This window comes from Bacillus rossius, chromosome 8 (assembly GCF_032445375.1).
Source record: "Bacillus rossius redtenbacheri isolate Brsri chromosome 8, Brsri_v3, whole genome shotgun sequence".
NCBI classification, from domain to species: Eukaryota; Metazoa; Arthropoda; class Insecta; order Phasmatodea; family Bacillidae; genus Bacillus; species Bacillus rossius.
The window spans coordinates 68,393,387-68,410,940 of NC_086336.1; the positions used below are offsets into that span (position 1 = coordinate 68,393,387).

Consider the following 17,554-nt stretch of genomic DNA (forward strand, 5'->3'; position numbering starts at 1 on the left):
TTCAACTTTAACAACCATGGGAAAATGTTTGTAGAGAGAGAAAAAAAGGGGGGTCGTCTGTAAAGTCGGTTCACGGACGATAATTTTACGTGATAACGTGACTGGAAGAGAGATAGATGCGTCACAAGTCGAACGCTTAGGCCAATCGTGCCTCTCTATCGCTTGTTTCCGCGCTCTCGCTTGCACGCTCGGCTCAGGCGGAAGGTGACGAGTCATGCTTTTTCGTGCGTGGCAGCCGGCGTTCATCGATTTATAAGACGTTATCACGTCAAAAACACTTGAAATCTATCCCTAATCAAAATAATAAACATGAAGTAGTGAAAGAAGTAAGCCTGAATTCTCTGGGACATTCGTGGGATGAGTGCTCGAAAACAATGAATTATTAAATTACTACCTAAAGCGTGTTCCATAATATTTTGACGACACCCACTGGTGTTCCCTTGGTTTGTACAGGGCATTATGTCCCATTTTCACCTTAGAAAAAAAAGGGGGGAAGAGGGGCGAATCCGGGAGTGAGCAACTCGAACGAGTGTTTTGGTGCGGGAAAGTGCAGCATGGTGAATGCACGCCGCCATAGCTACCCGCGCAGCTATCCATTAGGGCCATTTTTTATAAGCTTTTTGAGGGTTGTGTCTTGATGGTGTCTTTGATTCACTCTATTCATTCAACTGTAAGATATGTATAGAGTTTTGAGAGATTTGAATGTGAGGTGTGGCTCAGGATATTGATGACTGCCTACGTTTGTAGGCAAACTCATCAACATCTGTAAAGCAGGTTGTTTAGCAAGATGTTAAACTGAGATATTAGTCACAGAGAAACAGGAGTGAATATTGAACTGTGACATCAAGGTCAGGCACACCAAGTAAGCGAGGCTTCTTTTTGTTTTTTACACGTTCTTCCTTAAGGTCGAAGCAGCTAGGTAAAAGGAATGAAAGTTTTAACCAGCACAGCCAAACTACTTACTTATGCACCATAGTTAACAAACATTCACATGTCATAAAAAAAATGTGTTGCTTAAATTGAAGTGCATTTTAGATTTGTTGGTAAACTTACTCTTTTAGAAAAAATTTAAGGATTTAAAAGGAAAGTGTCTTAGAACCGATGGCATCTTACATTCGAGTAGATATGCTACTTATTGACAAGTACCACATTAATTGATTTTTTATGAGCTGGGACAGATAATGGCAATCTTCATTTAAAAAATTAAAATTCTGAACACTTTTTTTTTTTTTACGTTTATAAGGCTTTTAAGTTTAAAATATAAAACTACTTGTCCTAAGATCTATTCAGTTGGAACTGTTTTGAGACAATTTGTATTTAAGTAGTATTTTGTGCAGTTGGCAGTAATGACAGTCTCGATTTCAAACTGTTCAGATTAGCGGAAATGCGCTATAAATGTATGTACATACTGGGAATGGACACACAATATCTCTATTGATAATGTATTTGTGGTATATTCGTGCACAGACAATTTACACACCTGTGAATGTGAACTAACGGAGTATGATGGTGATGATGTTGCATAGTGTATTAGTAGGTAATTTGCACATAAATAAAAAAGCAAGATAATACATTACTTACATAAAATCTTTGTTGAACAAGTTATCAAATTTAATTAAGAAAGTAAGGGAGGATAAATTTTGCTCTATATACCAAATCACTGGTTATACACACATCTCTCGCATTCATCTTACAGTCGTACCACAATTTGAATAAAAAGTATTGTTGAAAGTAGTTTTTAATTAAAATTAAAATGATAGATGTAATTAAAAAAAATATGTTTCTAGTTGTGTTGTCTGGGTCAGCAGCAAACGCTACTCATCACCAGGGCCAGATTTAGGGGAGGGCAACCGGGGCGAAAGCTCCAGGGCCTCCACAAACGGAGGGCCCCCACAAACGGAGGGCCCCCACAATAATTTCATATAATTCTTGTCTCCGATTATATTTATGTATGTTTTTTAAATACTTAAAGAATCTACTTGATTTCACAATAAATTATTTATTGGAAAACTCGACTGAAAAAAATTGTTCATTTTATTTGGATAATAATTTGGGGCCAGGGGGCCTCCGCTCCTCTGTTGCCCGAGGCCTCCAGACCTCTAAATCCGGCCATGCTCATCACTATAATGTGAAGACGTACCACTACACTACACGTACGCCGCAGGTAGGTATTCTTGCCTGTGCTCGTGTTTGACGACGGCGGGCGTACAAGAGGGAGGTTGTTTGCGTTGCGACTCACCGTGACCTTGATCATGCTGTTCTCGGCCGCCAGCTCCTTGCGGAGGCCCTCCTTGAAGGCCGTCAGCGCCCTCTTGGAGGCCGAGTACATCTCCAGGAGCGGCAGCTTGCTACTGAAGTGCGCCGACGTACTGCGCACGAACACACCCGCTCGTCGTCACCGCCGTCCGGAAGGTTGGGGCGAAACCCCGGCGGCCCGATCAAGTTCCGAGAGTTTTTTACGATGCTCGGGGTTCAACCCGATGAAATAAAAATTACAAGTCCATTGCTAAAAGAATTAATTGGAAACTTAACAAGTGATTTGATTCAGTACACACAGATTGTGTTCAAAATTATAGCCAAGGTAATGTTTACAATCTTTGATTATTTATTTTTTTGATTGAAGGGTTTCGTAGGTTGTACAATAGGTAAATGGGGGGAAGGACCTGCCAAAATTACGTGCCACCGGAACCCCTAGTTTCTCTTGACGGTCCAGGTTGTTGGAGTGTTTGTATTGTGTCTTGTGTTCTTGTGTCTTCACCGCAGCAAGCGCAGGGTCCAGAATTAGAGACCGCCTTCTGTTGAGAACTTATGTGTGTGATTTCTGTTTTCACAGCCCAAATAGCAGACCATAATACCAGCTGGCTTTTGCATTGCACGCCACAAATACTTAGAAAGCTGGCCTTTGCTCTTTCCTCAGAATTTAAATTTAAAAAAACCTTCTATTTATTTTAATTAAATATCTGTGGCTTGTTTCCAAACATTTGTTGCGGGGGCACTTGCTGCGGGGGTCGTTCGGACAGTTTTAAGGTGATATGTTAGTGGGCGCCACCACGTGGTGAGGCACGTGGACCCGGTGAGACTCCTAACTCAGGGCATGACGTCACCCATGTGAGGCGTGATTTTACCCCCTGAAAACACCTAGCACTAATTCCTGCCCGCTCTCAGCGTCGGGCACGCTATTATCTACGCAGTGGGCTCTCAGGCGTCCCATACGCCGTCACACTCCACGTGGTCATACAGATTTAAATAATAAATTAATACATTGGATTTTCACACCTGATTTATTCGGCTAATTCAACTCACACACGTACACAATTGAAACTGTATAAAACGCCCGCGGCACGAATCGGTTTAGGTGTAAAGACCCACCACGTGGTCACATCTCATATTACGTATTACATAGAAGCAAAGACCGTTACTGGTCGTAAGATAATTAATTAAACAGTCCCCCGACCGAGAGGAGCTCCGAGGACTAAAAGAAAACGATTTAGAAAGAATTAAAGTTAAACAGAATTACTTAGCGGTGAAAACAAGTGGTGAGGTCCCCGGAGTGCTGAAGCGTCTACTCTCGGTCGTTGATGGCGGAAGACTGGTTTGAATTTCTTTCAGAAATATTAATTAATTTTACCTAGCATTTCAAAATTCGCAAATTTGTTACGATTTTGACAGCCAAGAAACATGAAATGAGTTTTTGTGATAGAAATGCAAACCATATCATGAAGTAGCCAGTGGCATTGCAGTTAAACACAAAAAGTTTCAGTTCTGCAATAAATTTAATTCTCCTTATTTGTACAACCCAAAAATGTTAAAAATGTAACTTTGTCAGCTAATTATGCAAAAAGTATGCACTGTATATATTTTTCATTTCGTGAAAGTTAAACAATTGATAAAAGTATAAAATTTGATCAGTGATTAATATTAATATAAAATCATGACCTGAAATGGGAGGCACCCACTTAAGGACGGGATGTTGGATGTAGTGGAAGCAGTAAAGAGCGGGCTGGGAGCTGTGTATGGAGGACACAGCATATAGTCTATAGTAAATGTAATGTTTGTGTTATTTCCCTGTGACACGAATTAACCTGTAGGTATTGTCACTGGGGATGACTTGTGTCTAGAAGTTGATCCAAAAAGGGGGAATAGAACCACTTAGCCCACTGTTTGCTTACAAATTCTTTCCTTTAGTTGGTGAAAATGATAGTTTTTTTTTATTGGGGGGTGGGAATATATACCCCATCTAACCCCTGGGATGCCCCTGCTGAAATTCCGCTCCTTTCGCACCTTTTCTACCCCAAGTTACTCGGAATAACTTTATGTTCTCTGGAAAAACAACAGTTTTTTGGAAACTACCTCTCCCTCCCTTTCAAAACCATTTTTCAAAAGTTTCTGGATCCTTCATTGATTAAGAGTGAGATGGACAGTGTGACTAACACCAGAGGCGGGCCTACGTGACCCGAAAACCTTCACGTTCTAAACAAACTGGAGGGGAAAAAATAACATAATCCAGCCTGCACCTGGAATTTGAAGTCCGTTCATTTTTTTTTTTTTTTTGCAAAAATATTTTATATTACATTTTTTTAGTGCTACTGTACAGTATAATTTTTTTTTTAATATAGTAGTTTTGGAATTCAGATAAAACCATATCGTTGGTAATGACTTTTCAAGATGTCAGAAACATGTCAAAGTAAGTTTTAAAGATGATAATACATATTTTCCGAAATGTTTGACTCCCTATTGGACTGGTAGGTGCCCAGTGTCACCAGGGCCGGTGCAAGGTCAATTGGCGCCCTAGGCGAAAAACCTTAATGCCCCCCCTTCCCTCCCCCGGCCGGACACCACAAAAAAATTTTCCTTGCCTCAAAATACATCACGTAAGCCTAAGATTTTGTCAACAATCAAATGTAAGCAGGCTTGTGTTTTTTTTTTTTTACTTTTTTACTTATTACAAATTATATACAGGTCATTGTGGACTTTAAATAATTACTTATATCAATATAAACATTCCAAACTGTTACTAAAGTCCATTTTCATCTAGTTTGAATAATCGTTAAACATATTATACGAGCTGTTATGTGTCGTGCTGCGCCGCACCCCAGCTACTTGGCGCCCTAGGCGGTCGCCTAGTTCGCCTGTACGGACGCGCCAGCCCTGAGTGTCACACGTGTGTGTGTGTGTGTGTGGTATTGAAGCGAGAACCGCTGACCGACTCGAGCGGACGGCCGCTCACCTGCAGATGTTGACGATGTGCCCGTCCACGCCGCGCTCCCTCATGGAGGCGAGCGCCTCCCGCGAGCAGATGGCCACTGCCAGCACGTTCAGCTGCAGAGCCTCGGCCCAGCGCTCCGTCCTGCCGTCTGCAACCCCCCACACACCCAGCCGTGCTCACCGCCAGGGGTCCACCCTGACAGGGCGACGCATTGGTCACATTTACAGTTACACATAGCTAGAGACCGGAAAAATACAAATAGTTATACCTCAGTGCTGCCTCTGCTATTGGCTCGCAACTCACCTGGATGACTCTGGTCCAATGAGAAAAACTCAACTAAAGCAGCATCGAATCACAGACTGCTACGTTGGGACGTCTCACAAGACAGCAACCAATGAGTGAGTGGGTGACATTTGACCGAGTGTACGTAGAACTATGGAGTTCATCCTACAGGTCATTGAACCCACGAAATTTTCCGGTCCCTACATACAGCCAACATTAATGATTATGGTTTTCTGATTTTTTTTTAATTAGTTGGGGTTTTTTGAAGTTGTACATTTAATAAAATGGAGGGGACCAACAAAATTATTTGCCCTCCACCCTTAGCTGTTTTACCCCCTCCCTGCACCCACCATTTTGTGGTATTCAAAAAAAAAAAGGTCCACCCAACCCCATACCCTTCTGGTTTTCAGTTGAACACACCCTTGGGCTATCGGCCAGTGGCCACGTGAGGTGTCCACCGTTGGTTGGTTGGTTGGTTGGTCGCGTGTGCAGACCAAGCTGACGACGGAGTGTTGCTGCAGACGAGCCTAGTGGGCCGCCGACGAGGCGACCCCGCACAGCAAATTCTGGTCGCCTAGCGTCCTACAGGTACACCACCATCGGCAAGCACTAGGTTCCCCCCGGGTATCGAGTCTGAGACCGCGGGTGACGGCAGAGACCGCAACAAGGGTGTTACCAGGGGGGGGGGATGGAGCGGAGCTAAAGAAGCAGCTGTTCTACCCAGGGGCGCAACAACTAAATTTCCAAAGGGGGGCAATATACCTTTTTATAAAGAATCATCGATCCCCCCTATTGAAAAAGGGGGTCCGGGGGTCCTACCCCGGGAAAATTTGTATTTCAAGGTGGAAAATGGTGCTATTTAAGCAGTTTTACTATCTGAAAATTGATTACGCAGCACTTTCATTGCCCGTTTGCCCCCACTTGAAGGTTTCAGAGAGGGGGGGGGGGCAAAATACCCTTGCCCCCCTCCCTGGTTCTCCCCCTAGTGATGTCCACGCAACCCCACGGCCCGCGAGAGCTGGGCGCGCAGACAAGCAGGACTGCGCCTCACCGGTGAGGCCCTGGTGGTCGATGATGCCGGCGTTGTTGACCAGCAGGTCCACGCCGCCCAGGCGCTGCCTGACCCACGAGAACACGGCCAGGATGTCCTCCTCGCGCGTCAGGTCGGCGGACAGCGCGTGCAGCGAGCCCGCGGCGCCCAGCAGGTTCTGCGCCGACAGCTGCGGGCACGTCACCCCTCTGGTTCATTGTCCTCGGTGGAGGCAGTAAGCGATGCTAGGCGAGATGCAACCACACCCGGAATCACCAGTCACCAAGTCACATGCTGAGCACGATAATATAACCGTCCAAATAACTTTTTTGACGTGACAACGTCTAATAAATCGATGAACGCCAGCTGCACGCATGAAAAAGTGTCCCGTTACGCACAGTGTTCCGTTACGCTGTGTCCCGTTACGCTCATTGTTCCGTTACGCTGTGTTACGTTACGCTGTCGGCGAGTGCAGTAATAATAGGTTAGGTATGTTACAATTGACTAAAAAATTATGGTGATTCATATAATTGATGATAGATATTTTATTACAGTTTATTTATATGTAAACTTGTTCATAACTATATTTAAACTTTATAGCTAAACGCCAGTTTTTAAAATTAATAACAAGTCATCTACACGTGAACTGTTTCGTCGACTGTTTATAAAGTGAAGTGAAAAGTTAATGTGGTTTTCATTGCTTATTACAACAATTTCGGCAATAAAGGTTAATTATTCTTGTATTTTAAAAAACTGATTACTAGTATAATTTCTAGCAATTATTCTTTTATTATTAAAATAAAAATGATTCAATTTTTTATTCATAAAAGTATGCAATCACTTCGTCAATGTTTTGTTATGACGTCACGTTAAACTATCGTCCGTAAACCAACTTTACAGACAACCAATTATTATTATTTTTTTAATACTCTCCCGAAATACAAGCCTGTATCAGCCACTAATTGTTCGAGCAGTGTCGGGGAACAGCAGAGAAGGAACGACGCCTGTGTGTATCCGGGCCCAGGTTCGAGCGCAGTGCGAGGTACTGGAGGGACGGTCGCAGTGGGCGGTGGAACAGCCTCTGGGCCGGGTAGCTAGCACTGGGAGGACTGGGCGGGTCGGATACGCCCCCTCCTGTCGGGTGGGCAGGGGCAGATGCTGGATCCTCAGCCTTCCGTCCCGGCTAAGGGTCTCCTACCACCTTCCTAACGACAGCGTAGTCATTTCCCGAACACGTTTAAGAGGATTGCGTGCATGGGGAGGGGGGGGGGAGGGGAGGGGGTTGGGTGGCTATACTTGAGGGATAAGAGTGCCATGATAAAATTTAAAAAGTGGATAAAGCCCTGATGGATCTGAGGCTTGTCGGGTAAGCCCATGAATATCTATCTACTAATTGCACTCCTCCAAACATTTGACATGTAATTCAACTTGATATTGCCTTATACACCATCAGTGTCACATCAATTACTGTTTCGTATTTCAATTTTCTGATCATCCGCCAGCACAATTCCAGCTTAAAGGGGAGAGCTAGGAACCGAGAGACTTCGTCTTGGCTTAAACAGTTTTTAGGTCATTAAAATTTTTCTTTAATTAGTTTAGTTTCCTGAATCCGTCTTCGTTAAAGCACATCATATATACGTAGTTGGATGGAATATCTTGACTTACAAGAGACTGGCTGCTACAAATAGTCATTGGCATTTGGTACAGAATTCAATTTCGGGGTGACTACGGCTGTAGTCATACAGTCAATAGCCACTGTGTCATTGTCTTAAGGAGCGCACGCATAATTTCGATTTTTTACGATTTGAGGGGGTGGGGGGGGGGAGAGAGTTTATCAATCCTCCCCTCCCCACAATTAATCTTGCGAACGCCACTGATGATTATTGAAGATCTCTCGTCGTGTGATGTGTGCTTCAAGGAAGAAAATTTTCCAATATTAAATGGTAAAAATATAACATTGTAATGTTATAAAAACATGAAAGCTATATGACATATTTTGTTTCATATGTCTCGTCCTTAATCGCAAGGCAAACGAAATTGATACGATAACTTTTGTGGATTTGATAGAACAAGATTTATGAGAGAACCGTAAAGATACGAATGTTTGAGGCTTGAGCTCACAGAAATTAATGACAGTTTATTGCGTTGTTGGCCTGGTTACAAATTTGTTTGTTAATTCAGGGGTGCCCACAAGAGGGGGTAACGCCGCAGACTGCGTCATTAAAATTTAAGGGGGGGGGGGGTTAAAAGACGAGAAAAATAAATATAATATTTACATAATTATAGCTTCTAATGTGAAAATACGTTTCTGGTGCTTTGATAATTGAAAGGGATCTTGTAAATCAAATTGGCAACCCCGCACTTTCCTCAACAAAAGCAGTTTGGCAACTGTCGGTTCAGGATGGAAATATTACCTGATATGACCAAAATTATTATTAGAAAATCAGTTTTAATTAATGCAAAATGTGATAAAATATAATACTAAAAAAGTATAATATTATAAAATAATTGAGTAAATCATTGAGAAAATGGCATAAAAAAATTCGGGGGGGGGGGGGCACATTATTAGGTTAGGGGGGTGGGGTGAGACATAGTGTTTGGGGGGGGGGGGCACCTCTGGTTAATGTTACTCAATATTAGAGCTGTCAGTGCACTTTTGCTGGTCGGTAACGTGTTGGTTTTCTTACGACGGTACGGCAGATATACGCAAGAGGAAAAAATTACCGACGAGCAGAACAATGTTGCACAAACACTCAGCGATAGATATACTTTTTTTCTTCTCGTGCGATAAAGCTGGCGCTTACAACAGATAAGATATCTCGACGTGCTGATAAGCAGTGGCCGTCATCGCCTCACCTGATCGGTCTTAGCTGCACGGCCAAGATGCAACAGCTCTGAGCGAGTCATTACTAGGGACCCGGGAATTTCTTGAATAGCACTTTCCAAATTTCTTGAGTGAGGAAAGCAAAAATTCTTGAGTAAAATTACCAATATTCTTGTGTAAAATGCAAATTTCTTGAGTAACAATGTATACAAGATCAAAATAAATTTAAAAGGCTGTTTAAATTTGCTGCATAAAAGCTTACATACATCTAATTTTAAATTAATTTAAATAAAATTAAAACCAATTTTTAAACCAGTTTTCATGCGCATTAAGGTAATTCACATTTTTACAGCAAGCAAATTAATAAAATAATGTAGCTTAGGTAAGACACTGCTCACTCAAAATGAATACACACATGTAAACAGTAAATAATGAGTTTTGAAGTAAAATGTCTGGTAGCTACTAGTGTTTTTAAGATTAATTTCTTGTAAATAGGTATACTTAAATGACAACTTCCAGAACCTCATGCAAAGGCTTCATATGCATAGGAAGACAGAAGTTCAAGGTTGGTTAGACTTAGATTTGTTCTCCTGCCCTTCCAGTCGCTTTACAAACTAACCACTGTCAGAAAAATCCTGAAGGGCTGCCCATCCAAGGGGCAACAATTCAGACAACCTTTCAAAAACACTACTGTCAGAAAACTCCTGATGCGCTGCCCTTCCAAGGGGCAAGTTTTCAGGATTATTTAAACATTTAAAGAAACATGTTTTCAGAAATTGGATGGGCTGCCCTTCCAGTCGCTGTACGAACACACCATTGCCAGAAAAATCCTGAAGGGCTGCCCTTCCAAGGGGCAACAATTCAGCTCCCCCCTTGTTGGCACTTTCCTTCACTTCATCACTGAAGACACCTTCACCAAAAATTTGCAGTCTCCTCCTCACAAACTGGAGTTTTGGATAGACTTCTGAAGCCATAGGCTTAGAATTAGTTTCCAAGCTTACCAAGAATGGTTTAATGAGGGAACTGACTGATTTCACAAAGAGTGATTGTACATGCAGCATGCCGAGTTCCTCTTCGCCAAGGGTCTGTAGATAAGATGAACCACCATTGAAATTGTTCTCCCTTGCTGTCTCTGACCGCAGAAAAGCAATCAAGATCTCCCAGTTATCAGAAAGCCATTCAACTGATGTCAACCAGGAGTTCCATCTGGTTACAACAGGAATAGGGAAAAATCCAGCACTAGAGCCTTCCTGTTGCAAAAACTGCTGGAAAGCATAACGTTTCTTCCTGGCATTTAAAAATATCTGCTTCACTGATATTACAACTTGGTTCAATTCTGAAAGACTGTTTTTCATTAGGACTCCAAGAAGATTCACTTTATGGGCCCAGCACTGCACTTGCACAACTGAATCAGGCAACAATATGGAAAGCCCATCAAAACAAGATTTCATGTAAGAAGCTGCATCATTTACAAATGCCACCACCTGATCGTAGCCAACCTCCATATCTTGGAAGGCATCAGAAATAGCTCTAGCATATGTCCTGCCATTTACAGCTTCTAATGAAGTCACAGCAGCAACATTCTGTTGTTGAGAGTCACAAGGCTCAACTGTAGAGAGCAAAACAACATAAATTGCTCTCCCTAACGTGTAGTTTCATCTGACATTATGGCAACCCTCTTTTCTTTCAGTGCTGTAACCACTTCGTCCTTCATAATTTTGCTAAATGTGGCAGGTAATCTCGGCGTGAGGTATCACTGCTAGGCAGGTCTCCACCAACAACTATTTGTTTTTTCACCCACTTCCTGCTTTATCAAGTGGTATGTTTGCAATACCATCATTTCAACTGTGGATGTGATGAAGTCCATTTTAGTAACCTAAAAGTAAAACATGGACTTAGTATATATATATATATATATATATATATATATATATATATATATATATATATATATATATTTTTTTTTTAACAGAAATATACAACTCTAAGCTTTACCAAAAGGAAATGCAGGTTTATTTAAACTGTGCTTTAGCACTGAGTAGCAAAATTATGTAGCTGGCAGCTTTATTGTAAACTCCCAATAATTATCCGTGTTAATTGTGACCCCGTCATTGCCCGGATAATTGAAATCCTGTATAAAAAAACAAAAAAAAAACAGGGTAATTCGTTTCACGGTAAGAGCGCCCTCGAATTAGTGTCTCGGCTTAAAAAAATAGGGCACTGCCTCGCCATGTGGTCTTTCTCCGTCTGCTGGCGACGGGGCAGTCAACCACTCCTCCCAATGTTTCTTGTATTTATTTTTCCTACAACTCGGCGGCAAGTTAATCTTTACAGTTCCTTGTCGCACGAGAAAAACGATATTGTTTGCATCATGAAAACCTGTCGTGATATAGGTACTCGTGAAGATTTCCTTCACGTAGGTTGCTCGTTCACGGTCATTTACAACATTTGTTGGAAGAGAGAAAGTTAACACTACGCAAGATATGATTGTGCTGACAATGCACACATAAATTCAGGCAAGGTTTCCACCCCCCACCCCTCATTATCCCAACCCGTGGCCATTCTTCCAGCCGAATGCCAGCCAGACACGTCACTCGCTGCGGTGTTGCTGGGCCGAGCGGAAAGTAACACGTGAAACAAACGAACAGAAGATGAAGCGGACGGGGGTGAGGGAGTAGAAGTAAGGGTATCCCCCTCGGGTTTAAAGAGTGACAAATGTGACATCTGAAAGGGAGGACGGAACAAAGGGTCAGACCAAACAGCTTTCTGACACAGAAACAGAGTGGTTAAAAATATTGAAGGGCCAAATGAAGAAATACGTTGGAGCGATGTCATTTTTTTACAGCTTCAGAATAACTATTAATTAATCTAAATTCAAGCACGGATAACCCAAAAACCGGATATTCCGGGGCCCGGATAACCGAGAGTTTACTGTAGCTACTTGTGTTCCTGAAGTGACGTACTTTTTTTTTTATAAAACAATAAAAAATAAAAAGGATTTGTTAATGGTTCTGTGATATACATTTCCAATAATGGTGAAAGATAATGCATGCCAGCATTATATCGTGTAACACTACCGTACCTTCGCTTCCTTGGCGCCTTCGACAGCTTCAAACATCGTTTTCTGCCGGTTTCCTTTCTTGACGGCTTCAGCGTGATTACTTCGTATGTGTTTCTTCACGCCGTCTGAAGTTTCCTAAGCAACTGGTTTATTGCAAAAATGGCATATTATAATATTTTGAGATTTAACCATTCCATCTTGGGAAAACTGTTTCACTCTTTCGTCAATGTTTATTTTGGGCGGCATATCCGCAAATATAAACGAACGTTACGAATATGTGTCCACCCTACGACTATTCAAACCTGACTGGACCCAGCTGGCACTATACCTGCTCCCCTTTAACACTGTTACACTCACTGTTCATCTTCAGCAGCTGCCTTCCCCCCTTCCACCCACCCGGCTATTGCAACCTGCTATTGTTGACGGATAAGTAGTAAACAACCGTCTCGCGCTCGCACAAACTTTTTTTTGTCATGGATCCGAAAAATTCGCGTATAATCTTGAATACATACAGAAATTCGTGGGTACTACCGAATTTTAACAAATTCGCGAGTATTTCTTGATTCTAAAAACATTCTAAATCATTTTTATAATGGATTTAATATTTTTAACAACATTTTAAATGGTTTTAACATTTTTCGCGAATTCGCGAGTCGCGATTTTCCCGGGTCCCTAGTCATTACGAAACTATTGAGACCTCATACGATAGCCGTGTAGAGAAATTGTGCCAACGTGGTCACTTCTTCGAACAACTCGAGACAACGCCCAATTCTTTTTTTTTTTTTTTGTAAATTTCGGCATATATATGTGTGTGTGTAAACACACACATACATATATACACATACACACGCGCGCGCAAACGCACACGCATGCACGCTCACACACCCAAGAGCAGGCATTTTTCGCGAAAAAAAATCTGAACGTTCATTAGACTGCAACATAGTATACCCACACCAGCTGTTTCTTCCTTGTGATTGGCGGCCGTCTGCGAGAGAAGCCGTTGCCTTGTTTGACCGAGCCGTTCGGGGCGCATTTTCTTCCGCGATGAATTCCTGTGATTGGTGTGCTGACAGTTGACACGCACTTGAAAGAAACTGGAACCAATAACTAGAGACCGGAAAAATTCGCGGATTCTTTTCGAGACATGCTGGAATCCAAACTCGTTTAGCTTAATGCTGCGTCAGTGATTGGACCGCAGTTTACCTGAAGGACTCTGAGCCAATCGCAAACACTCAACAAAAGAAGTATCGAATCATAAGAATCGCAGTAAACAGGTGTCCCGAGTTGGTAGCCAATGACCAGGTGATAGTTGCCCGAGTACATAGAGAATCGTGGAGTCTATCCTAGTGGTCATTGAAACCGCGAATTTTTCCAGTCCCTACCAGTAACTAGAGACCGGAAAAATTCGCGGGTTCATTGAACTTCAGGATAGACTCCAATATCCTCTGCACACTCTGGCAAATGCCAACTGTTCATTGGCTGCTGACTTGTGAGTCGTCTCGACTGGGTGGCCTGTGATTCGACACTTCTATGAGTGAGGGTCTCTAATTGGCCCTCAGTCCTCCAGATTAACAGTGAACCAATGGCAGAAGCAGCACTTAGGTAAAATTATTTGAATTTTAGCATAGCACGAAATGAATCCGCGAATTTTTCAGGTCTCTACCAGTAACAAAACATAGACGATGTAACAGTGTATTTACTCTCAGCTAGTCTCGAAACCTTTCCGCGAGAAATGCATGCCCCCAACGCCGGGCCGACTTTAACTAGTTATAATGTAGATTTGAGAGTGAGGGGAGTTAGTCACGGTTGCCATGGCTGGCCAATCCCCTCCTAGCACACGATGCACAGCTAATCCCAGCATGACCAGGCGCATGGGCTTCGGCCTGAGACGCACCTAGGCCAGTCCCTAACCCGGACTCCTCCCAAACACACTTAGATCTAGTAAGGTTATAAAAATAAATCTCGACAATGCTCCTGCTGGAAATGTATTTACGCCACTGCTAACAAGCGCGACTTCATGCTGGGACCAGTAGCGCGATAAACTCCTCTCCCCCACAAGGCCCGTCGACATTATTTACAATCCTCCCTAGCGCGTTCTTCACAACTTGAGGCCTCCGCCCACCCGGGCACACACGGTGCGCAGAGCTTCAGGAGAAACAACGCGATTTGAAAACTACTCAACATATCCGAGTGGGGGTCTGCTTACGAATAGCATTTAAGTTCGCTGAGGGCCGAAAAGTACTTTTGATTTCGGATTAAGTTTTCAGAAGAGTTAAAATGGCTAAAAACGCATGTTTTCAGAATAATTTTTGGGTGTAAAAGAACCGGTACAGATTCTTGAAACTTTTTTTGTAGACCTTTTTAAGGTGTACAATACTGTAGTACATTATTTTGATCTCTCTCGTAGGGTTCAGCCAGCGTTTACAATGTAAGCGCAAAAAAAAAAGTGTGTTTATTTGCATCACATTAGAAACCTCTAAAATTATCACGCATCAAAATCCGTTGCGTAGTTTTAAAGATATAAGCATACATAGGAACAGACAGACAGCGGAAAGCGACTTTGTTTTATACTATGTAGTGATACGTAGAGACCGGGAAAATTCGCGGATTCATTTCGTGATTTGATAAAATTCAAATAAATATACCTTTGTGCTGCTTCTGCCATTAGGCCACTGTTAATCTGGAGGACTTCGGGCCAACAGGAGACCTTCAATCACGCAAGTATTGAATCACAGTCCACCCAGTCGAGACAACTCACAACACAACAGCCAATGAACACGTGGTACTTGCCCGAGCAAGCAGATGATCGTGCAGTCTATTCTGGAAGTCATTGAACCCGCTAATTTTCCGGTCTCTAGACTGATACGTAGAGACCTGCAAAATTCGCGGATTCATTCGATGATAGGCTAGAATTCAAACGCATATACCTCTTAGATAATTTTGCTATTGACTTACAGTTCATCTGGACGAATCTCAACCAGTTATAAACCCTCAAGCAAAGAAGGATCGAATCACAGACAAACCAGCTGAGACGACTTACAAGTCGGCAGCCAATGAACTCGCGTTTATTTGCCAGAGTGTACAGGGGTATGTGCAGTCTATCCTGAAGGCCATCCAAACCGCGAATTGTGCAGGTCTCTACGTGATACGTATACAGTTGCAGTCCTCGCGGCCGGGGGCCTGCAGGGGTGCAGGGCACTGACCTTGATGCGCTCGACGCGGCGCGCCACCCCCACCACCTGCAGGCCCCTCCTCGCCAGCTCCTTGGCGATGACTGCGCCGATGCCGGCGCTGGCGCCTGTCACTACTGCCACCTTGCCGCTCCACCGCTCCATGCCGACTGCGCGCCGCTCTCTCTGTCTCTCCTCGCCCGCTGTACCGCCCACCCCTCCCTCCACCGACCCATCTTATCAGTCTCTCCCCCTCCTAGCACACGATGCATGCTCCCTCTCTCGCATGGACAGGGGGGACGTGTCCCACTTAACTTTTTGGGTGGAGGGGTCTGTCCCCCCCAAATTTCTAGACCGTGATATTTTTATTTTATAATATTATTCTGCCCAACTTTATTTGTAATTTCTTCACTCTCAAATTTTATCTTAAGGAAACAATAATAATTTTAACATCGATGTATCCAATGGTTAGATACAAAAACTGCTTAAAAAGCGCTATTTTGCACTTTTTTTTAAAATCAAAATTTTCCGGTGGAGGACCCCCGGACCCTCTTAGTAAGAGGGGAATGGGTTTACATGACATCAAAATCATTATTTGTCCCCCTCAACTTTATTAACACAGCTACGCCAATGCGCATGGATTAAAACCTGTATAGCGTATAGGCTTCGGCCTGAGACGTGCTTAGAGTCTCTCCCTAACCCAGACCCCTCTCAAATACAGTTAGTTTTAATTTAGGTTAGGAAAATAAAAATTCAGTCTCTTCAGCGAGCTAGTCTGTGGTACTCCTCGGTCCTTGCAGGCCTCGGGGTTCAGATAGAGGGCCCCAGGGTCCGCCACTGGCGATGATGAGATCCCCGTCAGCCTGTCAGCAATGACTGCTAGGGGTCGCTTCATTAAGCAATCCATCTTAGCCTCTTTTTTTTTCTTCCGTAAATACAATTTCAATGTTTACGAGATAAAGTAGTAAATCAAAATATCTTGTACAATCTTTGTCTCAACTGTATCAATTCATTACATTTATGTGTGTATGTTTAGATATATATTTTTATTGTATTGTAAAAAAATATTATTTAACTGTACTACTACTGTTTAAATTTTATCTGTATACGACTGTGTTATTGTATAAAGCCTATATGTGTACTTGTATTACTTACTGTTTCTGCAACCATCTTGCATTATACTTGTATCTACTGTCAAAATTTAACTTTTATCTTTAGTACCTGTGAAACTAGTTGTTGCTGTTCTTTTTTTTTTTTGATGTGTCCTATACCAGTTGTGCAAATGTCTCTGTATGGTCAGATGGACGGAAATATAAATAAATAAATAAATAAAAAGTTACAGCAACTTAGCTACTTGAAGGCTACGGAGGGATTATTGTAATCCTTGGTAGGCTACAATAATGTGTTTCCCTTCCTTTATAACGAGACACGCCACACACACACACACACAAAAGTGGCGGGAATTATCTGTCCAATCAGTCTGTATTTAATGCTGGTTTGCACATGTGTTGCTGAGGGCATTTCTTTGTTTAAACTGGAGATGTGTCCAAAAATTACAGTAATTAGCCTAAATAAAAGTCAAAATATAAAATGTTAATTTTTCTTTTCTCAAGCAAATTCATTACTTAAATTTCTATGAGTAAACTTGGAGTTGTAGTCTACTATTCCTTGAGATTTTAGTAAGACGTTCAATTATATTAAATAATTAAACTATAGAGAATAGTACTTATCAAATAAATGATATAATGGTAGTGCTGGACTCCCTCCTTCACAACATCTTGGCTACGGGCATGGTTGCCAACATCCAGATGCAACTAAAGTACGAAGACGGACTTAGTATCCCAGTGCCCCCAACCCCTGTATGGTTTGCTTTTATGCTGCGACCAACTCTCTATCCAGACCATCTATATCCTCTGCATGCCTACTGCACTTCGTATGACTGAGCCCTGGGTTTTACCTGGGCCCAACTTTACAGTATTAA

General features: G+C 42.5%; 1 protein-coding gene across 2 annotated transcripts in view; it reads right to left on the bottom strand.

Moving 5' to 3' along the window:
- The window catches only part of LOC134535207 (farnesol dehydrogenase-like), an 18,106-nt gene extending 2,332 nt beyond the window's left edge, over positions 1–15,774 (bottom strand). The window contains exons 1-4 of one of the 2 annotated variants that reach the window (XM_063374244.1): positions 15,607–15,774; positions 6,540–6,708; positions 5,228–5,354; positions 2,240–2,369 (exon numbers count right to left, since the gene is read on the bottom strand). In XM_063374244.1, the coding sequence (XP_063230314.1) occupies positions 2,240–2,369; positions 5,228–5,354; positions 6,540–6,708; positions 15,607–15,738 (558 nt within the window). In that variant the 5' untranslated portion in view covers positions 15,739–15,774. Of the gene's footprint in view, positions 1–2,239; positions 2,370–5,227; positions 5,355–6,539; positions 6,709–13,355; positions 13,493–15,606 lie in introns of those variants that run through there. The other variant, XM_063374245.1, reaches the window with a different exon arrangement.
- Positions 15,775–17,554: the final 1,780 nt, after the last annotated feature.